The sequence below is a fragment of the Mizuhopecten yessoensis genome, unplaced genomic scaffold, assembly GCF_002113885.1.
Source record: "Mizuhopecten yessoensis strain PY_sf001 unplaced genomic scaffold, ASM211388v2 scaffold2711.2, whole genome shotgun sequence".
NCBI lineage: Eukaryota > Metazoa > Mollusca > Bivalvia > Pectinida > Pectinidae > Mizuhopecten > Mizuhopecten yessoensis.
Genome location: NW_018485984.1, coordinates 1,246,025 through 1,273,915, shown reverse-complemented (window position 1 = coordinate 1,273,915; position 27,891 = coordinate 1,246,025). Strand labels below are relative to the sequence as shown.

The following is a 27,891-nucleotide window of genomic DNA, read 5'->3' as shown; positions in this document are numbered from 1 at the left end:
ACCTGTATCCTGATAGAGCTATAACCTAATAAACACTCTCTTACTCCTCAAACAATTAACGACAGCAACTCGTGGTTGGTTCGCACTGTAATGTATCAACCAAGAGAGCTATATATACATGCACCAATTAATCATTACAAATTTCATTCCTAGCTCTTTGATTTAACCAATATCTGGTGGACTTGTATGCACAGATATGAACATAAGCTCATCGTTAAATAGAACAAAATTTGAGAAATAGCGAAATGATTTGATGGCTGTCAGTTTAAACCCTTTGATGTACGCATTAGTCATTCGGAGCAAATTTGTTCAATAGGAGTATAACACTAGCCACTTACCTAAATGTTTACGTCCTGCTCAAGGAAAGATATCAGAAACGTACGCTGTTCGGTTTTGTTTATGTTAACGCCATATTTTAGAGTTTGTATATTTAGCCTTTTCGGTGTGTCTATGCAACGAGGAACTGCTTTTTGTGGCGGAGGCGAATCAGCCTCGCGCGGTGAAATTTTGGGGTCACGAGAGGTCAAGAACGATGTGATTTGATTGGCGGACTAGGAAATGTGTTAGTTTATCTGTTGTAAGGGTTGCAGTGTTTAGGTGCTATAGTCAAGGATTTTCAGGAACTAAAATAATTTTCGCTTCCATAGATGGTTTCGTCCTGTGAAAATATCGCTGACAAGTACCCTCAATCACAGAAACTGGGGATGAGTTCGTATTTACCTATGCGCCCCACTGCTTCTACTAGACCAGGCGATGACATCCATTCGACATCAACAGAAAATTCAACATATATGGATCATTTTCTAAATATTCCTGAAATATGTCCCTCATCAACAGACTATCGGTCTCCCCGATATTATATGGGGTCCTACCAGGCAGAAGCATGTCGCATGGAGGCACTTCAGCAACACAGAAGTCACGACCTAAGGATGGGTTTGCAGGCGGGACGATCATCATTCTACCCGAATATGAGTGTTCCCAGTAATTTACGCTTCAGAGACAATTCCGCCGATGGATTAACAACGAACGGTACTAACAACAAAGCTGAACCTCTAAGTCCCTGTTCCACCGGCACCCCAGCCACCCCGAGCGAAGGAGAAACACCGCCATCATTCTACCCGTGGATGTCTATAGTAGGTTAGTAACATATTTAGATATCTATGTTTTAAAAGTAAACGGGTCACTTGCTCACGTGTGCACAGGAAATGTGGGTAAGTACCAAGACCATCAGTTATATAACACATTCTTTAGGCAATCAGTGAGCGTGTTTAATCCGTCATAATATGTTGTTGTAAAACAGTACGCTGTCGACAGGTGTTCTATTGACCTAGTCATTGAGATTTTATGATTTATTTACATTCTGCCACGGAGATACACTAGCTACATGAATTCAAGTTTCAATGTTATTGTTTAAGTTACACAGCGAAATAATTATTAAACATTGTATCGCAGGTATAATAATTTCATAAATAGGTTCATCCATTTATTTATTTATTTCATGTTTTGATAAATATGAAAACAATCTAAAATAAATGAATATGTTAGAACACATCACCTATACTCTGTACGACTATATGTGTCCCTGCTAAACTTGCGTTTACTTATTATGGCTAGGAGGCGTACAAGGTATGCTAGATGTTTATATACAATTTCATTAACGCATAACATTTGATGAGAATGAATCCGCAATACGACATTTTAACCATATCACAGACAAAAATAAGGTTTCTCTAAATAGCTTAGGTTTCATATTTTGTACTAAAACTAACATAAAAAGCCTTACAAGTTAGTTGAAATGCTACATTTATTGTCACATTTTAAATGTTTTTATATCAAGAAGCTGTTACCGTGAAATGTTAACTCTCGGTTAAAGGGATGTTGTTCGTCAAGTAGGTTTAAAAGCCTACCAATTACCTGAATACTTGGTTTTATACTCTTCCCCCTGCTGTAACACTACAAGTTCTACTATAAAATGGTAATACGCTCATAAAATCCGGAAAGCATGGCGGTTTTATGGTTTTGTCTTGCCTTTTTATGCTGCAAGAGAACAACATGAGAAGGGATCAGGAGAATGACTTGAGACAAGTGCAAATGAACATCCTATTTAAATTTTATATAGGAACAAATGCCAGAATTTGTCAACATTCACACCAACTATGCATAAAAAACTCTGGTGGATTATATCTGCTTTCCTTTGTGATTATCAAAAGAAATTTGTCCGAGAATAAAATAGAAAATTGAAAATAGTACAAAAAACCATCAGTTCATATTTGTTTCTTGTATGCCTATATAAATATAATTTAATAAACAAATAATACCATATCAACAAGACATTTTATGTATGATATTTAATTTGTATGGACAAATATGTTTAACATTATAACCCTAATTTATTTGATGGTATAGACAGTATTGCCTCAAGAAAGAATTTAAATAAGCCAGAAATTTGACTATTCTGTTGAAATATTCAAATGTGTTTGTCCCCCTGTCAATGCTTACCTGCACACAATCAGTGAGGCAAATCGTTACACAGAATAACCTAACAGCCTACATACTGATGTCAGGCCTATTTACAGTGTGATGCATTGCTAATTCCTGCCTGTGTCAGGTTATTTGTACGGGAATGAAATGTCTGTTCACGATTAGCAAAATGCAATACATAACAAAACATGGTGCTGGAGTATTTAGTGGTACGTGTTTGTCAACAATGACAGATCTCTACTATTTAATATGTATGACTGACATTACAAGCTAAATAGAGAAATTTGAGTTTGAATAATAAGCTAACTGCAGGTAAAAAAATAACATTTTACACAGTTGCTTCACAAAAAATACTCTATTTTTACTCTGTTTCACGTTAGGTCTTAACACAAAAAGAGAAAGTAATATTTGATCTATAAAATGAGCAGACATGCGTTTTAATGATAGTATAGCTTAGACTATAATGGATATGTGTCACTGATTGATTATGAGTAGTTAATTAAATATTTGAGATCACACTTATTTTTTGCAAATCCACTGACGTTCACATTAACAATAATATATCAATTTCATTATCCATTTCAGTCAATTAGGAAAGAGTGAAAAATAAGCTTATTACTCTTTTTTTTCGAAAAGAAATCTTACAAACTATAGTTATATTTTCCATATGCAATAATGTAAAATGTTCATAGATAAATACCTGTCCATTAACAGTATTTAAATAGCATACAATCAGTTCATATATGAAGTTAAACATATCAGTTGAACAATTGACATTACCGATACAAAGCAAGAGTACTCTCCCCTGCGATACGTTTTATTTTGTACTGTGGATGATGTCTTTTTATCCATAATCATGTTTATGAAAATGAATTGTCGAGATTATCAAATAAATAAACAATTGAAAATCACACTTTTTTTCTTTCATGAAATTGACACATGTGCAATGACAGTAGGTATATGGAAAGGTTCGTTGGTTTTAAAACAAGCACATTATTAGTGCTGCTGTTCACGTTCTACCTGATTTAATGAAAACAATAAAGAACACATAGATGCTTAAATATATGTACATATCAAACAACTTATCAAATTCCACCTTTAATATTTCTTTAGAAACAATGGATAATGTTTTTATTGGTCAGTTTACTGTTTATATTTCATTTTTTATCATTCAAGAACTTAGTTGTTGTAATTCAGTGAACAGTTTAAACAAATATGTTTTATGTTTTGGCTTAAAACATTGTTGTAACTAATCATAATAAAAAAACTTATTTTTTGTTATTTTCTCAATAGATGACTTTCAATTATTTACACTTCTATGTTATTCATATGATGTATATGAAGATATTGCGTGTTCACACAAGTACAATATTTCAAATGCTAATACAAATTTAAACAGACTCAAACAAATATAATTCATAAATGTTGAAAATGTTTAAAACTGTTTGTGAAAGTTAACACCACATTAAAAAATGGAAGGTGATAACAAACATCAGGATATTAAAGAGTTTTCATATGAACCTATTCCTTTACAAGTGTTAGCAGTTTAGCCCTAAGGGGCAGACAGAAGTGGGTACAGCATCCAAAGGCGATATGTAAATTTGTGGAAATACTTAACTAATGTATAAATCAGTTTAATTTTAATATATAAATAGGAAAAAAAAGAATGAAATAATTTCATCTGCATTTTTTTGTTTTAAATTAAATGTTCTAACTTAGTATTAATGTTGTAGGCATTACAATGTGTATCATGATATGTCAACAGATACCATTGCTAATGTTCCAAGTGTCATTATGAACCATCTCATTCTGTGAAATAAGTTTTAGTTAATGTTACATAAGTTGAGTTATTTGGTTTTGGGAAAAGGAAATGAAAACATGGAGGTAGGCCGTCATTTCGTATTCAGTAATACTATCATATACTTGTGGGTTTTCATCACGAGACAAATTTGTCTTATAGCATCACATGCATGCAGTTTTGTAAAACGTTTACACTAACATTTCAGATGTGTAATTAGTTAATAATATTACATGTCTAAAATTGAACAACTTGTATTGAGGGGAAAATAATTTCATAATTTTATAAATTGTATAGACTTTGTTTTCAAAATAAATCCTTAACATGTTTAATATGGTTACAAAAAGACAGAAAAAATCTTGTAATATGTTACCTTAAACTGTATATTACAGACATACTACAAGGTTTAAATACAAAAAGATCAATATTTCATTTAATTGATCATCATTTACATATGCTACGTATTAAGTAATTAATGTTTGTATGGAAGCCCTGATGAATAATTATTTGATCATTTTAAGATACGTTGTAATATAAATGTATTACGTGGGTATGATTTCAAATAAACATATATAAACTGACGTATGGTTAAACGAATATAAATTGACTTTTACATTGAAATATTCTTCAGCATCAAATGTTTATTTCTATAAAAACACATAGTCAAAAATTAAGTCAATATTGTGTCGCATAATTATCTTTTAGACATGACAATATGAATTATTGGTTATTTCTATATTTATTGTGTGCGCAAAACAGTTTGTATATATATCTTTTTCTGGTCGTTCTGTTATACCAGATCATAGAAAAATACTCAATTCTGTTTTAGATGTGACTTGATCAATTTTCAGGCAATCATTTGCACATCTGCAGGTATTTCTGGAAAAGTTGTGTCCGAAAACACCATTTTAAGGGTCTGTTTTTACATGTTTAGTGTAAGATTCATATAGCCATTTACTTAAATACTGTCCTATAAATTAGGTCAAAGACCATTTTGCTATTCATGTATTATACTTGTCCATTTCTAGTCTACTAAATAATATGCCTAATAATGATAAAATAATAAAACAGCAGTGTATATAATAAGTCGTAAAGCAGTTATATGAGTTTGTGTTGTTCTGAACTAAATTCTATAAAAACAAGACCATTGCTATCACCTTTGGTTAAGAACACATGGGTAATACTGTTATTATGTACAAGTAAGTACAAAAGAAAATAATATAAATATATATTAGCATAAGTCATCGATACATTTCTGGTGTTGATTTGATTAAGAATGCCGACTGCATCTATCGCATACATTGGAGATATTGCACGATGTTAATCCTACCGGGATGAGTAATGCAATTCTCTAAGAAATCATGAACCAAGAGAAATCAATACAGTTCCTCATTTGCGATATGATCAATTTATAGAGAATTTGACGTCCGATGTTATTGATATTTCACATTCGTTGATGTCTTAGGCAGTGAACCGTCATTATTCGTGCACAGACATATAGGGATAGGAACATCACTATCACTAACAAATTCTATTCAACATGAATTGCATATATACGTCTACTTTAAATGGAAATGTCATTGAGCTTCGGCTATATATTGATTAACATTGGTAGATATAGTGTTCGAAAACTAATAGAAATAAATCATTATTGTTTTGTGCTGTATATGTCGTATTGAATGAATGTGAACAAATATAACTTTTAATACAGGCTGAAATAAAGTCCTGAATCATGGCGTTGAAATAGAGACCACAACGTCATGTACAAGTTTCAATATCATGTTCCAAAAGATTTGATATCTAGGTGGCCTATCCAACTAACAATCCAAAGCGTTCTTCTTCCTTATTGATTTTTCAATGTATTTATTACCTTTTGATAACTTAATAAAATGCATCTTTATCCCCCAAATCTTGATCGTTACGGCAACATACCTGGCAACATTATTCGCTGCTAAAGTATTTTGTTTGTCCAATAGTCATTGAGTGATTGAAGTAAATACTTAAACACACATGACGGTAGATAACTTAAAATATTGAGTGCAGAAATGAAAAATAGGTGACACACGCGGGGAACTATACATAAGATAACTTTCAATAATACTCATTTGAAACACATAAATAAAACATCAAAGAAGAGAAACAGGTTTTCTATATAGCCTCTAAGCCCTGATGACATTGTCAACTATAATGGAAGTACCGCACTAGCAGACAAAGTCAAGGCTAATATTATTTCTCTATTCATTTGCACCGTGTAAATCGCCTGGATTGTCCAGCGGTGGATTGTCGAAATTTTAACCTGTTGTAACTGTGATTTAGCCTTACCTGTGTTGTCTGCTTCTAATGAGTTGTTGGTACTAATTGGTTCAAGTACGTATCAGCCCGAGTCATCGCCCGTAAACAAGTCGAGTCGATAACGCCGGCTGATCAGACCTCTGTGTCGTGTGATACGACCTTCTCTTTAGTAGGTGATGTAGCATAATTATCGCATTATTCTACAATCTGTTTGATGTATTGTTATATACAGTGGGTCATGCCCATGTCCGAATATACACATTACAGCATGCGGTAGATCTCAGGTAATCCGACAAGCTCATCAAATACTACCTTAAATCATCGCTAGGCACTTACCAATTTATTTAATAAATATTTTGAAACCCTAGACGGTCAAATAGGGGGAATAACGTGTCTTCAAAAGGTCAAAACGACGGATGCTGATCAATTAGAGACAAAACCGATAATAATGAACAATTAACTATGTCTAAGCTACTCATGTAAGGTGGTAGTTATTAAGCGTATTCATTCCAGTATTTGTTATCACCAGTTAACTGTGGACCCAATAAATGTGTATAGAAACTTGCACTGAAATCAGTTATATGTTAATAGGATGTAACCAAGTCCGATAAAAAGCAGTAATGTTTCATTTCGTCAATTTAGCTTCACCGACTATTTGCTTTTAGCATTATTAATTCTTTACATTTTAGAAATGTATAAATCATATTATTATCATTGATGTAGAAAGAAATATAACAGACCTATTGTGAAAAAGAGGCGGTGGCAAAGTAAAATATTAATAACAATATATGTATTTATTATGTTACGCCATAAATATGAATCGGAAATATGACGTCAAAGAAAAAAACTGAAATAAACTTCACTCATTATCACTTGTTCTACACTATCATTCATCCCCTCTATGCACACATTAGCATACATATGCTTTAAAATCCATTAACAATCATCAATAACTTTATCATTATTCATAGGTTTCATTCATTAAAGATTTGAACAATGAATTGTATCCGTTTTTATTGTTAGTTTGCAATTGACGTCAAGGTAAAACACGGCGTCATTATTAACACAAACAAACGGATAGATTAGTGTGTAAAAACACATATGGACCCCAAATGCTATAATGATTGTATGTGGACTAGATTATTGATGTTATGCCTGTTTTGTCATAATGTATGATGAACGTAATTAAACCATGCTGATATCAAATAAAAATGCTAAGCAGAATTAAAGGCCCTGGGGTTGAATATGAAACCATATATCACCAACATTATACTATCAATTGAAATAAAATTACGTAGGGTGTGTAATTATGTTTTAATGTCGGGAAATTATGGGATATTTAGTACCGTACTGTCATAAAATCTCCAAACATAAGCCCTTCGCTACACCACATATTCGTTTTCAAACATATGCACTCATTTGATTTTGCTGACAGAAAATGCCTTTTTATATCTGTTGAAGGCTATATATTTCAATATTGAGATAGTTATTTTACAGCCTTATTCACTACCTATCTCTTATACTGGGTCATCATTCACAAAGTTCAAGATGTCAACCTAGTAAAAATGTTTTATGATGTAAAATACATATAAAAAATAAACAAAATTCATATAAAATATCGCCATAAAATAGGCACGTGTCTCGTGTAAAGGCAACATATAACACTATGTAGTAACCAACTAGCATGGTTATATCAAACCCATCCACGAGACTTCAGTTAAGAACAATTAATTATCAGCCAATACGCTTAATCTTTCTAGGAAAATGAAACGCAGTAGGAATACATTCCTGTAAACTGTAGATAACTAATTTCTTTACAGACTGATGTTTTTTGTTACTAAATATACTGGTGTTTCAACTCAATTTGATGTTGGTTTTAAAACAAGATAGTCATAATGAGCTCACTCATCCTTGAGCATCAACCTCCAGACAAATCTGAACAGTATGTGGTTGCCTAACGTCCAGATTCTGTAATGTTTTTTTTTTTTTATTCCAGTATTTCCAGCACTTGATTTACTTCTATGCAACATGCCATGGTGATGATATCTGTACGATTTGATGGGGATATGTTCATGCTATTAATATCATAATTAAATTTCAAATCCTTCTGAATAGATGGATAAATTTGTGCGTATACATAGAGACGCGTTTTCATAATTTAATTAATGTCCAATGTGTATTAAATGACAAATAGCATATTATTTAGCTTATGCAACAAACTCTCTCAGAAGATTGTTCTCATTTTGTTCGGATAGATTTATGTATCATGGGACCACTCTTACATAAAATGTAGTAAAGGTTTCTATAGACAATCTCCAAGTTTTTTTTCATTATTATCATTTGTCGAACTGTGCGGTAAATTCTTATGTAATTTTGATACAATTGAACATGCAAATACATAAGAATGTATATATTAACCATGCTCTTCCACAGCAAGCACAATATCACCGCTAATGTCAGCAAAACATTTGAGGCCAGGTATTGGAATATACAGTCTTCCAAAGTCTCAGTTGCATTTGACGATATAAAAATGTGGTATATTAATAACCTACTTGCTCACGTACCCATTGTCAAATAGAACAAAATCGATCATACAGATAACATACACACTCATTGTCTAAGTAAATTGAGAGCGTACATTGCTTTGATTTATTTCGGTTAATTTTCGATAAGCTGTTTAACACTTTATTGACAAACTTAAAATTAAACTAATATGAAGAGGATCCAAAATTCAGATTCTTTTTAGAAAACGAGTTTCAGCGAGTGTATCACATTGTATGAATGACTTATCAAAATATTTGGCGCATTATGTAAAATGATAGTTTTAAACTGTATTAAAACAGACAAAAATGTCGTTAACATATGGCGTCATACAATTGCCTTTGTGACGTCAAAATAGATATCATTAAATGTTTGATACACAAAAAAATGTATGCAATGGTTTTCATATACTGCCGAATATCCAGATCATACAATAAGACTATTAATCAGTAAGAAACAATCATTTTGACAATGCAATAAAATACAGTGATTCCAAGTAACAAACTGCTCTACAACCTATTTGTTTGGAGCTATGTCCCCTTGATTTCTGGCGACAATTTATCACATTTTTCCTAATGAAATAAATGTTCGTCACAAGGTAGAGAGCCTTGCCTCAGTCTCGACCACCTCCGATACTGGACTTCCCTCAATGGTCGTAAATTAATAACATTCCTATAACGGTCTACTTCCAGACATCGTGTACAATTAATGGTCTTCTCGGCTGTTTGAAGAATATATATCATAATAAATAATATTCATTCCTCCCCTCTAATAACATTGTAACACAACACACAAATTACATCAGTTTCTTCTCTGCATCTCTGAGATTTATTGCCAGCGGAGGTGACAAACCGTTTACACGAGATTCCCAGACACTCCGAGATGCTGTTCTTTATCACGTGATTTGTTATATAGCTCGATGCATGATATATTCGCGCCATTTTTGTGTCAAGGTCATAGTTTTTGCACATAGTACACCGTTTTCGACTGCAAACTGTACTGTATTTTCCACGTTCATACTATAAATACCATTCATGTATAAGGTGTGTTAATGTGCTAATAATCACTTATTAAAAATGTAATATGACACATAATATAGTTATGCAATGTATAACCTATGAAAATAATATACCCTTCAGATACAGTACATAATACCCCCATTTATATTTATTTCGCGGGAAATTTTGCATATAGTGCAGGCCTTGTCTCGGTTAAAATATACAATATCGCAACCCATAAAATATGAACCCGTAATCACAATCACCTCTATCAGCCGCAGTTCAGTAACTGTATACATGAATATCTATTGGTAACATGCAGACCTTTGCCCATAAAATTCTTATACCGACTTTTATCAGGACGATTCATTTTTTCAAGTTTAACATGTTTTTTAAAATATTGTAAAAGTGCAGATTATATGACTGGTTGGATATACAAATTCCTTTTCTGCACTGTCGTTAAAGCTTCTTTTATATCGATGCAGTTTAATAACTTGTCTATATTGATGAAGGTAGATACCAGATCAGATATCCCACGTTCAGTGCCATCTCATGTTGTGTTTCACTCCAACGCAGACACTAGAGTCAAGAGTTTGGCAGCAGGTGATCTAGTTATAACGGACATACTGGATGAATAAAGGTACGAACAGTCATAGGGTTTTGTTTTCAATTTATGTATAGTATGATATAGTAATTACCAGGTACATTATTGAGACAATAATGATGCTTTAGTATTATTGGCAATGGATAGTATTCCTTCTCTACAATTTGTCAAATTGTATTGTCGATATACTTTACACAGGTCATGCTTATTAACCAACCCCATATTAAATATTTATAAGAATAAGCACTACACCTTTTTAAATATAGCTGAATCCAACTACAGCTAAAATTATAAATTTTAAGCAATAATTGCAATCAATGCCCATACATTATCATATGTAACAGTGTCGAATGGCTTCATCATACAGTTTACCATATACTATAATAAGCCACTCAGGACATATAGAATACCATGAACTGTCCTTCACCCTCTCCGCAGACAAGATACTAGTTATCATGTGCATCACCAACAGATTAAGGATATGCATGTCAATCCTCATGTCAACACACCACTAATAGTTAAATTACATACTGTAGGATCCTGTTCAATATAATTTATAAACTGTAAGATGTTGTTCAAGCCCTGTTCAATCTTGTTGTTCGACAACAGTGACTAATGAAACATATCGAATCTTTGTGTAGCTACAATAGTAAAGGAGTGACGACACTCGTAATCGCTTGTACGGTTATACGGTGCTTTTCCCGACGTTACCAACAGACGTTGTATTGTCAGCTGTGTGTGTGTGTGTGTGTATTTCTGTCTCAGTAGATGTATATCCGTAACTGTGACACTGTAACAATGCCCCGAGGTGGACAAATCCGGCTTTGCACATTTTCACACATACGTGCATGGTAATACGTTTTGTATTCACTGCTAACACGCGAAACTCTATAAAAACGAATCAATTCGCTCCGGAGATTTTTAAGACATCGATCAGGACGTTCTAGATAAAATTCTCTTATTTTTTCAGACGACTGGTATTATTTTTAGATAAACGACAGACAACAGATAATTTCATAAATAAGTTACAGGTTGATCTATCCATATTTCTAATATCTATCGCGACCTTATCGAATGATGTGTTATTTCAACGCATATGTTTTGTTAAAAAAGGGAAATAATACTTGTGTACTTTATGAATAACAAAAGATAAAACTACTAAATTACAAATTACATAGAGCTATATTTTATCATGTAGACATATAATAGGCATCTATTTTAATTACTTGATGATACCGTAAAGCCTGTATGCAATGCTCATTTCGTACCTCAAAAACCGTCAATGATTTCAGTTTTTCATTTTCCCTCTTTTTAAATGTTTCATATATGTGTTTCTTTATTATTATGTTTTTAAACTCAATATGTTACAATATGACAAGGTTTCGATTTTGTCCATGTCCAAATATATAGGATACACATATACACTAAAATGCACGCCAGGGAAGAAATGCGTATCTATATAAAACAACTAAATCATTGACTTTATCATTGCATTGTAAATAGTACTCTCCGTTCATATTGAACCATAACACATCAATTCCGATAGTCTGACTGCCAAACTAACCTATATTTCCATATTATCTCTAATATAACAGCCATTAAAACTTATAATGGTTGTCTTGCATTTATTGTTTAATCGTTGTTATTGTCAAGTCATTACACAATGAAATATTGTTGTATTATGTTACTTGCCATCGAACAATATTCTGCTTTTATAATAAATCAATAAACTTCAAATTGATCCTATGTTGTTTGTTAAAAGTATATCACATGAAACTATTCTAAAAATCATCCAAAACTTCTATTATAGCTTTAACATTTTAGTAATGAAATGAATGTCGAGCGTTTCACTGCAGAGATATTGTTTATGGTATTGAGTGTTTTTATATTGATTGATCTTTACCAAGGGATAGCCGGCTATATATTACAGATGTCGTATCTTTGACCAGTGATCCAGCAAGAGGAAACCGCGTACCTTGTATAGTTAATATCAGATACAAATGTTGGGATATGGGAAGCTAGAGTCCGTATAATGAATTAAACAAAACTTGAGAGAAAAAGACATGAACACCTGTGTCGGGACACATTAGCATATCAGTTTTGCTGATCTTTCTGGCCACCTTGATGTTTCGAAACCGTAGCACGTCTCACGTCACTGACCCCACGTGGTCAAGCGAGAGGGATATCTGTCAAGTGGAGCGACGCCCCGCGGCATGGTACAGGTGGCCACATATCAACATTTATTACTGATAATTTTAATATAGACAACAAAAGTAGGTATCTATACAGAGCAAAGAAAATATATGAGTTCGCCCTTGTCTCACCCCAACACTGAACCTAATAACCTGTTGCCCGCAGCTCTTGACCGTTCAGATGAACTGTCTTGTACACACTGTAGTTACTAAAAATCGCGTATCAAAACTTTTCTTTAAATGCAATATTTTAGGACAAGTTTGAGGTGTTGACAACACTAAACATAATATGCAGAATAATCTGAATACATCTGAAATAAAACCATATTGTATTATTGTTCTAAATATGTTTCCAGATAATTATTAACTGCAAAATGATAATAACCAATGTATCTGCGATCTGAAATGAATAACGTTACAATCCCTCGATCGATTGTGATAGCATCAGAAAGTAAGATTCTTGTAAGAGGACTTCTGTATATCAGAAGCAATGCTTTCTTCAAATGAATAATTGATATTTACAGAAACGAGAACATCTTAATGTCGTTACAATGTGCTTAATTTGCGTAATGATGTATTGCACACACTAGTTCGGAAGTTCAAAATATTTTGAGCTACATTTTCAGTTCTACACCTAAAGCGATTAAATAAGTACAAAGAATGTACAATTTGTATCGGATATACATTTTAAAATTGCAAACTAATATGGTGTACCATACCAATGACATATGCAATGCTACGATTAACTGCCAATTATATCTTCGTATATTTTAATAAATCGTATATGCAGATTTGTCTATTGTCAGTAAACATTGTTAGCTGTAATATTCACGTATAGTTGACATATTCTTAATCTCGTTACTCTGCTGTTATCGATGTAAATTACAATGGAAGGCTTTTTAAAGTGGACCTATAGTTAAAGTGTTGAACGCCTAAACAGTGTACAATGTTATTTAGGAAAAATAAAGGTAAAACTGTACCAAATCATTAAACTCTTACATGCAGATGTCGACACAAATCAGAGCATCAAGAACAGGGAGAAAAGGAGAACGTTAGATAAACACAACAAACACAAACACAAACGACAACAAAAACTGATAAATAAATAAATAAAAACATTATCATTTTGCTAATTCCATTATCAAGAAAGAAAACAAAAATATATAAAACCCTGCAAATTCATGTCAACATGACTACCGTAAACGTTCTGCAGCGTATATTGAAACCTTTTTGGAAGGAAACCCTGGATATGTTATTTATTTGTCAGGAGGGATTATATTTTCCCTGGTAACGTAAAGTGTCAGGAAAAGTTTTACACAATTTTGCTAATTTATTTTCAAATACACGCCTAGTCATTAACGACGTCGAAATTTGAAACATTAATTCATCTTAATTATGTACGATTAAAAACATACGTAAATATACAGTAATATCAGATTTCATTCTTTCGAATATTACTAGTGTACAATGTATCACCAGATCAGTTGTTCCGCAACCATGGCTGTACTATAGTGTCACAACTCCATTTTTAGTCGAATTTGAATTTAATTAAAATGAGCATACGTCGACAATTTCTGTAAAGAAAACACAGTTCGACAGTTTTCCTTTGTAATAATTATAAGACTAAACAGAGATGTTCCCAATTATAATATTATTATTTGCAAAATGGGTTTGTAGCTTTAACAAACCTGTGATACAACTCCAAAATGAATCTCCTCCCCATTTGTGTTCTGCAGTTAAAGATTTATAAAATAATATTAGTATAGCATAAATATTGTTCATGGGAAACAACTGATTCAATGACATAATTTGGCGAGATTTGATGATTTAAAGTTTGATACAACTTTCTAAATAAGATATCTCAGCGGTCATTTTGATGATTTGTGCTTCTATAGATCCAGTCAGAAAAATTAGTCATTGATTACTGACATTTAATAAATTGTTCGCGTTGCAGTTATGATAATTGTTTTATTGTTCGAAGACGCTAAAACCAGTTCATGAAAACGTTTGATATTTAATACTTCAAAAATGATGAACAAGTATCCTTAATCTTTTAATTTATCATAGTTAACGCATACTGCCTTACTGATACTAACCATCTGATTATGAACGGAGGAAGTGTAAAACTTCTATACCAGAAATATAAAACAATCACATAATATGATAAGCAATTATATATCAGATTAGGTAGGTAATTTCTTATTTTGCAGATGATAAAACTCATAAAGGCATATTTATTTTAGAAACAAGCTTTGATTACTAATGTCCAAATTACTAGAAAACATGTACGAGTTTTGAAATTATCACCAAGTTATTGAAATATTATTGCTCAACTACCTGTATCGTATATATGGAAAGACAATATAAGGTGTTGCTATTTAAATCAAATTTGGATTAACGGTTTTCCTAATCATAGAAAAAAGTTGGTTTCTATTTTGAATCGACATAACATTTAAATTTACTACCTTGATTAGTGGCGTTTTAATCTCCAATGCATATTAAAACTAGTGTATCAACGTGATCTACGATGATAATATAATATGCACGTATCATAAACGAGTAATAATGTGTTAACGTCAGTAATTAATACGTATTAAATCTATGTTGTAGCTTTAGTATAACCCGACTAAGAGAAAATCAGGTTTTTTAAAATATTTATTCGTGGACGGTGGCCAAAATCTGTATTTCCAAGTAGGCTGTATACGCTAAGGGTCAAATCGCACCATTTGTCTTTGATGTTAGATTCATTTTTCTGACACCACAGGTGTGCTTTTGTCAGTTTTATTTGTTTTTTGTCACCTATTTATCATATATTATAATTGACTTGTCAACAAACCCCACCCACAGATTGGTGTAAACCTAGCTGTGATTTACAGTTTTAGCCAATGTGATCCACAGACAGGACAAGAAAACCACGATATAATTACAAAAATATGCATGCCAACTAAAAACATATTCATATGTATGTGATTAATTGTCATGTAGAGAAGATATGAACTCGTTTATATATTTTTAACAATAAATATATATACTAAAACAGTTTCCGTGTGGACGGATTAAAATAAATTAAGAAAGAAATAGCAAGTTCACTTCCGCCCCTCATGAAACTTTTCTGGCTACTGTTCCCTGAAGAGCCAAGTGATTAGGGAACATGAACTTGAAACTGACAATCGGAATATGTTTGGTCTTTATACTTTGTCATATGTTTAGTTGATAAAAGACTGTGGTAAAAACTTTCGTTTTTCGAAGGTAAATACTTTTTCAAGTTTTGCAAACGTTTTGACGAAATATTTGACCTGTTTTCGAAGCTTTGGCAAACCCGTCGAGTCAATGTATATGACACCTCATCAAATAAATATATAACATAGCTATCAATTTCAATTCGTCCAAAGGTTATTTTGTCTGATGTTATTGTAGTATAGTGTCGATGCTATAGTCAAATCAATTATAAAGCTTAAAAATACTAAGCTATTATATTCGCGCAAAAAGTTTTGCATATACCTCTTGTGTATATAAACTTTATTAACTCTCAATAGCTTTTGCATATGCATAAATATGGATGATTATTTAGCTATGCTAAACTTATGTAAAACAATCAGATATAAAATCAAATCAAATATAGGAAAATGACAAAGGTAATTCTCACTCCGCTAGCTGAATAGTATAGGCCTTGGGTTGCAGAAGGTACACAATATTGACATGGTTAAGAAATACCGATATATATGTTAGCTACATGTACACGTACATGTACAATGGATGATTCATGGTCCCGTATCAGTTCTTGACGTGTTTAGGTTCACATCCGCATAACCCAAATAAGATAACTTCAGTTTCATTGCCCTCCCGATGTTTTAGTTTTAGGATATTTGTGTATCAGTAAAATAGACAATCATTTGTGGAAATGGTACAGCAGGATAAACTAATGGTGTGTAGTTATATTCACTACACCTTAACATGCTGTGGTGATGGTATTGTGTTACATGCCCAGTGAACAATTCCGTCATCAGACTAGAATATATTGACTTATATTATCATTTAACTACTTTTAATAGGTACGAGAAAAGAGCTCGTGCTATTTAATTGATTAACATGTGAATAATTGAACGGTTTGTACCAACATACAAATACCCATTTACATTTTATGTTCACTGTGATCTTAGTACTGCAATCGACAAGAACAATTGCAAATGCGAAAAAATGGATGTGCATTTGTTTACACCTATTTAGGTAATACAATATCAAAAAAACATATTTCGGAATACTGTACACAGGGAAATTGTCGCCACTGTTGAACTTCTGCCTGTTTTGCCGTCCCCAATTAAGGCGATTTCATCCTGACAATGAACCCTAGTACACAACATGCAATACATGGCAAATTATATGCAAAGGGCGAAATGAGCACTGGGCGAACATGAATTTAAACGGAAGAGGGCGAATATTTGGCTGGGCGCAATGTTCCCTGTATACAGTAGTGAAAACAAGTGGTATACCAACGGTAAAGACGCTTCAGAACACGTTTTATTGCCTTCACAGTTACATGTGAAGGGCAAAATAAACACTAGGCGAACATGAAGTTTAATGGAAGAGGGTGAATATTTGACTGGGCGAAAACTTCCCAGTACACACAAAACGCTTCAGAACATGTTTTAATTGATTGAGTATTACCTTGTCGGTGCCTGTTGTGACGTCACGATTCAATGTAAAACGACGTCGAATGTTAGAATATCAGCCGAACAGATACTGCACATTTTGGCCCATGCGATTTCTTTTGTGTGTAAAAGCATAGTTCCGTAACTCTAGGTCTAGGTGTACACCCGTGTGACATAGATGTATATGCTATTGGTTTCGTACATTTGACATTTCGCATGGGTAGAGGTGGAAAATATTATTAACCTAAATAAATATTTCATATACACTTCTATTGAACGTATTTTTACCAAGAAATCAAATTGTGTCTTATTGTGTAATTCCAAGCTTATGGTGAAATTCTTCAATGTTCCATCAAAATCATATCAGATCGAAGACAAATCTATCTATATATATATATTTAGTCAAAGCAACGGTGAATTGCTAGCCGCAGTTGTTCTTATCAACCTGTTTAAACATATACACTACACATCTTTGCAACATTAGCTACGTCTATTGTTTCGCATACAGTTTTCCATGTATATGGGACCCTGCTATAACGATTGCGTGAGATTGGTTCGTGACTGGATATATAGCTTGTATGTAACGGCATTGGTGTTAAAAGCATAAGTGTTAGATTGTAAAATTTCGATGTTGGTCCAACAAACATCAGCATAAATGGCTCGAAGATTAGACAATATCGTTAATAAAATTTCAACGGGCTTATTGCACTGCTTAATGTATCCGTTCATGCATCACCCCTTGTGACCCAAGCGGTGTTGCTAAACTGTAACTGTTATACAAAATGTACAATCGTAGAATGTACTGCACGCTACCTCGTGTTTGTACATAAACTATCGTGTTTTAATATTCAAGCGTTTGATAGCATGTCTTGAAAAATGGTAAAGGCAGTTCTTCTGTATCTCTTGATAATACAGCACTTTTATAGCTGGCTAGGGTATGCACCTCTTGGGATCTTGGGAAGCGGTTGAAGAATATGCTTAACGAAAATCGAATTGTTGTTTTCTTTATCAATCAAACAGGGATGCTTTTTTATTTGTGATATAAACATTGACTTCAACTGTCATGCTATTTTATTGTTTATCTGTCAAATTCGAGATATGTCTGATACCATCTTCAGAGGCAAATGTGAAAGAGTATTTCAAGGCATAGATAAGCCTGGTTTTGTTACAGTCGATAGACATCTAGCAAAACAAGCAGCACGCACGTTACTCCAGTATAGGTCCTGATCAGAAAACACTTTAAGCATCGCACACATTCATAAATAAAACGGAACTCAGCACATACACATGGTAGGTTTGTTCTTCATTTGTGAGTAAATCTGTCCATCATCAATTTTTTATGTGTATTTTATATCATTTTTATCTCAAACCTAAACCAACCACGAATGGGAGCACCAATGTTGTGTTTGAAGCCATTTCAGTAGACAGGGAATATACTTCAAATAGCATGATTCTACGGCATTGTACATTTACGATCGAACCCGAATGCATATCTCTAAATGTATATTTAGAAAGACCTCGCTTCATTTTTGATAACAGTTAATACGGAAACTAAGCATAGCAGCCAGAACTGTAATGCATCTTAATTAAACAGGGGGCTAACATTTGTCATATATCTCGGCTAACAAAATCTTAAGGTCATTATCGAAATAAAACAACCACATTGTAATTGAAACAGTGTGCTTCACAGCAATAAATACGCGTTCTGTACCCAAACATCAAACGTGTACAGTTACACGTAAATTCATCATAGCATATCTTGGGTATACCCAGGCACATCAATCACTGGCATTGCCTAAAAAACTTGACTGCTTACAGAGCAGCACATTTCTAAACCACCACAGTATATATGCTTTGTTTGGCGTGTTCGTCTAAAATAATGTTTTGTATACTCTGTTTTACCGTTAGATACCATTTCCATAGTGACCTGAACGAATTCAGAAGCAATAAAACATCCAATTGAGTTCAAAATTATTGGGCACAAACTCAGTTTTAACGGAAAGTGTAAGAGAGATGTTTTGCATATTTTTATTTTTTCATTTTTTTATTTTGCATATGCGTAGGCTAGTAACAAACTTTCTTCCAAAGTCACATATGTTACTGTTTGAATGCTCAGTAACCGTCCAGAAATAATGAAAAATAAGGAAACACAAACAGATTGTCTTATTGATATTGTGTCCATTGCCAAATTGACAAAACGCCATCTTATACAGTAAAATTATGTTCTATATACTTTGAATATTCATGATCACGATATTGTGTCTAAATTAGAAAAGATTCATTGTTAAGAACAATATGACAAACTAATGAAATATATTTCATTTGATAAAACATGAATTGATGCAGCCATTTTATTTGTCTATATCTAAATATCATGGAACATTTCATTTCGATAATCATTTTCTGGTGCTTTTAACTAATAACATGTCTGTCTGAAGATGATAATGTTTCAATGGTTTATTCCAAATCACAACAATGAATTGCATAGCTAGGTAATATTCAAAGTGAAGTATTTGGAATTTTTGTTTATTCTATAATTTCAAACGACTGTATTCATTCGTAGATAATGAGTGCTGACACGATCAATGCATAACTGACACGTGAAATGCAACAAAGCAAAATATCTGACATCGTTTCTTCGTAAAGTGATTTAGCTACAAATAGTAGTAATAAGGTTAAAGAATACTTTCTTGTATTAGAAAACTGTTTTTAAGACTTTCTCTAGAGACGAGTTTTTCTTGTGTTACGTATCTAATTCAGTTATTGTGAAATAATTAAATAAAACAACAATAAAAGAGGTGTTGAATTTCACATGTGTCACTACAAGAGATTAAAAGCGTTACTTGTGAAAGTCTTAAAAAAGATGCTTACATATACAGGTATATATCCATACGTTTTATTATTGCATTCTGAATGTTTATATTGATTGATTTTAATGAAATCTCAATGTTCGTAAAGGAAAACGTATATCATGTTTGATGGCTCCACATCGCGATATCCATAATCAGGGAACATTGCGTCTTAGGGAACGAATTCTCGAACCGCTATATTCCATAGGCCTTACAGTAACAATGAAAATGACAAAAAATGTTAAGCAATCTGTTTAATTACTTGTATGTGTAACCATACCTGTACCCTTAAATGGATTTCACGAACTTGGATAAACAGGGTCAATTGTGATAGGAATATACTTGAAATTAATCCATAGAATATATATATAAATATATTATGGAATCATACTACGATGAAACAACTGCAGTTGAAATATGTAATGCAAAGCAAATGGCAGACCATACTCTTTCCCTATACTATGGTAATAATAACCCACTAGAATGTCCATTTCATCTCAAATATCAAAGTAAACAGTTGCAATGGTATATAGCGTATATGTGTCTGCTGCAAATTGCTGATTATATTGGTGCACAGCAGCATACAATAGTATTACTGGAATAGACCAACACAAAGTTCATCCGAAAACACAGAAGATAGACATTTACAGTATAATAACACACTAAGTAGAATAACAGAACATCTCAATAAGTAGTAGCATAAACTGGTGAATGGCGAAGGCACCATCGATACGCATTGCAGGTGTAAACGAGTTAGGCAATATTTTAATGTTAACAAGATCAATGCAAAGTAATGTATATGTATTGCAAGCGCATTGCTATACACGTGCATCGTTGTACACGAAATACACACGTATTACATAACTAAAACTAATGTAAAATAACAACATTTCGTGATGTTGCCATGCATATATATTTCCGGATATAGAATTGCAAAAAGCATTTGAATTAAGACTTTGACCAGAGATTATCTATGTCAATTACAAAGAAAGATAAAAACGATAAAGAAATCACAGTCCAACGTATACATAATAAGTACAGCGTAATTAATGAGAAGGGTAGATTTCCTTACATTTTCTGATTGCCACCTAACACGTGTATGATACACATCAATACCAAAGTTAATTTCATATAACCATCTGGTAATTTGAAGCTGATCTTTGCCTTCTGATGATAATTGCTATCTTCTAATGTTATTTACACAGCGGTATTTATCGGTCTAAATGGCCCTCTTTTAACACATCATGTAAAAAGTCGGACAGTAATTCAAAGCTGTTTTTGCAGTGGTCTCACGAGAAAAATAATGTCTTCTAATTGTTCAAAGTGCTAAAATGTTAGATTTGAAGGTGGCATGACCGCGTTTTAAAATAACTAGAGGGAATGCGAATAACCGCGGCAAATTATGATTTATTGAAAACTTAGAAGAGCCGGAGCAAATTTCGAACATTAAAAGAAACATTATCTAAATGGTAAAATAGCTATAGTGGTGTGGGTTGGGATTATTTATCGTTCATAAAAAGCCATTTACCTCACGCAAAAAAAAATCACGGCCATATATTGGCTGTTCCTTTTTCTGAAGGGGGTTTCATAGAGATAGACTCCATTGTGTATGACAAAGTTGGAGTTGATTTATTTGGTTGGTTAGAGCCCACAAGCGTATGATGCTGTTTCAGTGTATATCACCCAGTGAAATTAACAATTGGAATGAAATATGGGTTGGTAAGCGATATTGTTATGGAGTTATTTAGGCTTACCACGTGTTTTCGGGTTTGTTTGTTAACTATGCCGGTAGCTATAGGACCTCCCCTGTGCCAGTGAACCCAGCCGGACGACCTGCTGATCCGTCCCCTCACACCGACTTACCGCCCAATGGCATACAGAAATAGGTGTTGTTCAATTGTACATTATTGATATAGTTCGGCTTAAATTTAGTTTGTTAGTTATTCAATTGCAAGCTGTATTTGTATATTGACACATTATAAAGACCCTATTATGATTTGAAATTAGGTTAACTGTTAATAACTAAATTATCCAAAAATATGCAGAATCAATCAATTCAGAATTTTAAAATATATTGCTAAATGCACATGGACAAAAGTAACCACTGTATAATCGCACAACTTTAAAATTTCCAAAAGCATCAACACTTAATGATTAAATATACTGCCCGAAAACACACATGGATAAATCGGCCCTTAAGTCAGTATATAAAGAAAAGAAAAGCGACTAGCAAGAGTTGTTATTGCATCGTAAGTTTAGGTACATCGGAACAAATATACATTTATATCAACATTGTCAGCGTATTATATTCAGATAATATAAATGCTAATTTATTCATGTAAATAAATAAGTAAAACATTACAGAAAACACTTATTATCAAAGTAAATAAAATATTGTTTGTATATCAAAGGTATCGATACATGGGTGTTCGGGTGTCGTTGTTGTGACTTCCCCTTGTAGATATATAAGGTTACTCTTAGCTTGTTAGACGAATCCTCTTCTGACACACAACATAAACCTAATATTATGAGGATATATTGTATGTGTCTTTTTTCTCGGAAGACAGGATGCATGATAAACTATCATATGGGGAGAGTGTATTGTTCCGTATAGTATCATATATGTCCGTATCACATCGCGTCCACACCTGGGATCCAGGCCCTACCGTATCTAACGACGGATCAAAGTTTTATTACCTATCGGTTTCAAGGTGTGTTACCAGCCGTCAGTCTTGTTAAGAGAGCTCGCTTTTTATACGATGTTATAGCAAAGATATTGCATTATTTTATTGCGAGATAGCATCTTATCTACCGTAAATTTTAGAAACATTGTCAATAAAACTAGCGGGCTTTGGTTGTCTGTTTACTGTATCAGAATGCTATAGCAACACGGTATGCTTCGACATGGCATGCCAAAGTTTTGTTCAAATTAAACCCAGTTTGATGGACGGCCCTCTATCTTTTACCTCGAAACTGGAACATAATTTATCACAACAAAGTCGTAAATAGTGCACCAAGTGACGATAGAAGAAATTACTCCGCCATCGAAAAAAAGGGCTTATTCGCTTATCTTGAAAGAGTGTAAATGTGAAATATTACATCTCTGACAACTGGTTATTAATAACCGATTTACAGTATATGTAACAAAAGAAAATCAAAGGGTATTTACTTTACAAACTATTCAAATAATAAAAACTGTAGCTTTAATAAAACTATATTAAAGTATATCACAATTGTAGTACATATTATTATTGATTATATTTACTAGATTAAATACGGTAGGTAAATAATGGTATATGCATATGTTTACATGGCGTTGTTAACCAGCAGAGTGGTGTTTGCACTCACTGGCATTGTACGACAAAGTATAGTTATCCGTAATGAGATGGCCTACCCGTAGGTGGTAAACATGTACGTGTACATTAATATACATGTACATGTATCTGATGACCACTATAAGGTTGATAACAAGCAAATAGTTTATCAGAATACAAAGTAACGTGAACTCTGGTACAAGCTTTCAACACACTTACGTCACAAATCGAACCATATCAAGTGTCAGCTTATAGAAATAGTTTTCCTTTATATCCAGAAAAAAATAATTTACAACGTGACTTTGAATTCAGTCAATGTAATTAAAACCATTCATTTGGGTTATTCGGTACCTTCCATATAGCACTGAACATTTCTGCTTTTAAACAATACACATTTTTGTTCATCGTTATGCGATTGTAAGGTAATATCCTCCGGTTCCTTTTGAATGAGTACATTGACTTGTTGTAGTCATTTCAAGGACTGAGACAAGGAGGTCAAGATGTTATACCCTACAGAAATGCAAGTGTGTCATACACTGAGTTAGTTTTGTCTTAGGCAACGGCTAGTGTAACAAAACGGCCATGCTAATCAATGATTGAAAGGACTGTAATCCGATTGTGCTTGTTGTAAAGCATGGAAAAGATTGGCAATGGCTGGTTCCGGACCTTCCCCTTCTTTGTTTTTTTATAAACACAGTAGAAGGCATATCATGTTTTGGTAAGACCACCAAGGATCGATTTCCGACTCACCTTACGGGTTTCCTTTGAGGGTAGTTACAATCTATGTGAAGTGTAATCGCATGTGATGCTTACATGACAACGTGTTTAGTCATTCTACAACCTTGTGACAAAGCTAAGTGTGTTCTTGAAGCATGTTCTGTATTTGCCGATCCCTGTCGGTTTTTTAACTTTGAGGAAAACATTATCACTTACTTTCTTTTCTATATTTCAGGACCTAATTCAAATCAGCGACGGAGAGGGCGACAGACGTATACAAGGTTCCAGACCCTAGAACTGGAGAAAGAATTTAAATTCAACCGTTACCTCACACGGCGGAGACGTATTGAGCTTTCTCATATGTTGTGTCTAACGGAGCGACAGATAAAAATATGGTTTCAAAATAGGAGAATGAAAGAAAAGAAAGAAGTTCTAGCTATTAAGGAACTAAACGAACAGAGTAAAATATCAGAAAAGGGATCAAGAACTGTACCGACCAGTCCACCTTCTCCAGCTGAATCGTCAAGCTGAAAGTCAGTTTGTGAAACGGAACCTACCTCCAAAGCAAAACGATTGTACGGAGCATAGCTCCCCCATATGCTTCTCCGACAAGATACAAATGAGTGTTCTCCCGCCCAACCGGTGGTTCAAAGGGAAAAAACAGTTCCGAGGAAGCGCATGCTCTCTACTGCCATTGGGGTCAGAGTTGGATTTGACTCAATAGTGCCCTGTTCAAAACGAGAATCTTCACCAATAACGAGAAACCTTAATACTTATATGATGAGATGTTGACTTTATTTACTTGGAAAGATTAGCGATGACATGACAAATGTAGTATGATGTGGATGTGTATGAAATATTGAGGTTGATTCTAACTTGGTTGTTGAACAGCTCGGACGAAATGTTTGGATTATAGAGAAAGCTTATCGAATGAAATGATACTCTATACATCAATTAGAAAGTCATTTTAGATACGGGATGAACTGTATATCACTAGAACTTGTAGTTCCTTGTATAGGGCTTTCAGTGGCAAGCTACACATCCTGTCAGGAAGTCTGGCTATCTCAACGAACCCTGACCAAACGAGAAATAGGCACCTATCATCGATAGGTTCACATAACCATTGCACACCAATGTTGGTGCATTCTAAATATAGCGATGCTAGCTATTCCCTAACTCATTAAAACTCATATAAGTGTTATGCAAATATATCGAATGGTCATTGTAGGTGGCATTATAAAACAGTTACCTTAACTCATACGATTCATATAGGGAGAGGTCCATGGTATAATTTGAAATCCACATAATTGTTATATTATTTGAATCCATTCATTTAATCTTATTATCTCAACATTTCAATAAATGGTTCTTTTAAACTTTATTTTCTGATATTCTAGATGACCTGTTCCAGGTGTCCTACTTTTAACTAATTTTCATAATGTATTTTCTACCAAGGAAGTGTTCGATCTAAGCTAAAGTTTTCTTCATTCTGATGTCGAAAACATCTGATTACTGTTCTGACCAGGACTATCAGGGATGGCAGATATATCATTTTTTTCCTAAATACATTTTTATTACAAATGTCAAAACTTGTTTTAATATGTTGCTTTAGCGTTAAGTATAATCGTTATGTATCTCTGGTGTCACCCATTCCTATTTTCCCACAATTTTGTCATATGTACCTTATCCCTAAAAAACGAGCGATTCCTTAATTTAAGGATTTTTATATTTGATTTATTGTTTATTTACATCGATATTAATGTTACGACTACATACTTTTATCTTCACGTTTCGCATATGTTACATATCAGAATAACCGATACCTCTTCAAGAAAATATAGAAGATTTCGTACAGAAGTATTATCTGACAAATCTTTATCAAACATACCAATCATGTGCCATACCACTGGGAAAGTTAGTAAAAGTCAGGTTTTTGACAATTTAACTTCCTACCACCGCCTAGATATTTGACAAGAGGTCTAAAACTGCCAGTCTATTAAAATATGTTGGAAACTATTATTATCTAACACTTATCATGCCTGTCATCATTTTTTTGAAAATAAATAAATGGTGCAAACGTCGCCTAGACACCTCAAGTGTGATGTAACTGCCAAATTTACTTCGAAATTATAGCCTAAGGTGATAACGTAATTATTCAGTCACCCGCTAATTGTGTGTTTTATAGGATGTTCTTGTATGCCAAAAGCATGGAGCCATATTTGGTATAATATAAATACACGTTTTGAGCACTTATATCTTATTTGTTCGATTTTGTCTTAAAAAACTATGATATCAATAGTCAATTTAACCTTTCGTAATATTTTTTGTACATTATATATTATAAAGATAGTTCTCTTTCTCTTGTATATATATGTATGCATATTGGTAACATCTCCGATACGACCAGACATGAACGATAACTTTGTTGTTCTAAAATTGATCTACAAAAAGTGGGATAACACATTTTCATTAATAACTTGTATATAAGATTAGCATTTCAAACATAGAAAAACATATGTATTCATGGTAAATGGTTGTCCAGATGTTCTATCCTCAGAGTGAACAATCAAACATTTTGGTTGTGCCCTTTCTTGTAAATGACATAGTGTAATAGTTCAATCAACATAGACCAACCGGAAAATAATGTAATGATTAAACGATTTGGAGTTACAAAGAGCAGCAATTTCACCAACGATATGTCAATTATACTTTCTTTAACGCACAATTTGTACATTTTATTTTTAATAACATTTAGGTAATTAAGGTAATCAGAAAAACAGGTTAATCTTCGTGGAACAAAAGTTATTATAAGGGTATAAAACGAAAGTTGTATTTAGTCAATATACTATTGTGTCAAATGTAATTTATCTATATACACCTATGTTATCATATGACAAAATTGTGGGATTAATATACCATTTTTCAATGTCCATGTTTTGTTTAATGTCGCCGTGTATTATCGAACTATACATGTATATATTTAATATGCATGTAGGTCCACGTTTAAACGAGAAATCTTCTAATTGAATTTTCATTGGAACATTATTTGTTAAAATATTTATATTACGATTCAATGGGTAAACATATATTTAGCGCCCGGTTGGCCAAACTATATAACATCTTTTATATTATTTTCTATAGATCCTTTGTTTTAAATATGTATGCCAAATACTGAAATGCAAGTATTGCATTTGGTTTAAATCAGCATGTGAGAGAGAATTAAAAAGATATATTTTCATAGAAGGTATAAGGTAGTTTAGATTAAAAAGTGATCTCTCAAGGTGTTACCTGCTTAATTTTGTTCAGCTGGGCGCTAAAATTTCTTTATTGTAGTCTTGTAAGGGGTAAATATATTTCTTTTTATATTTGTCATATTGGATGTGTGTATGTATGTCGATCATTCTTTACAGGCATAAAACTGAAAACGAGAAAAATTGCAATAAATTCAAATATTGT

At 33.1% G+C, this 27,891-nt stretch overlaps 1 protein-coding gene across 1 annotated transcript; it reads left to right on the top strand.

Annotated features, from left to right (window-relative positions):
- Nucleotides 1-550: 550 nt before the first annotated feature.
- LOC110445099 (homeotic protein ultrabithorax-like) lies at nt 551-27,891 on the top strand. The gene is made up of 2 exons (XM_021489491.1): nt 551-1,137; nt 24,671-27,891. The coding sequence occupies exons 1-2, from the start codon at nt 648-650 to the stop codon at nt 24,964-24,966; spliced, it is 786 nt and encodes a 261-aa protein (XP_021345166.1). The 5' UTR covers nt 551-647; the 3' UTR covers nt 24,967-27,891.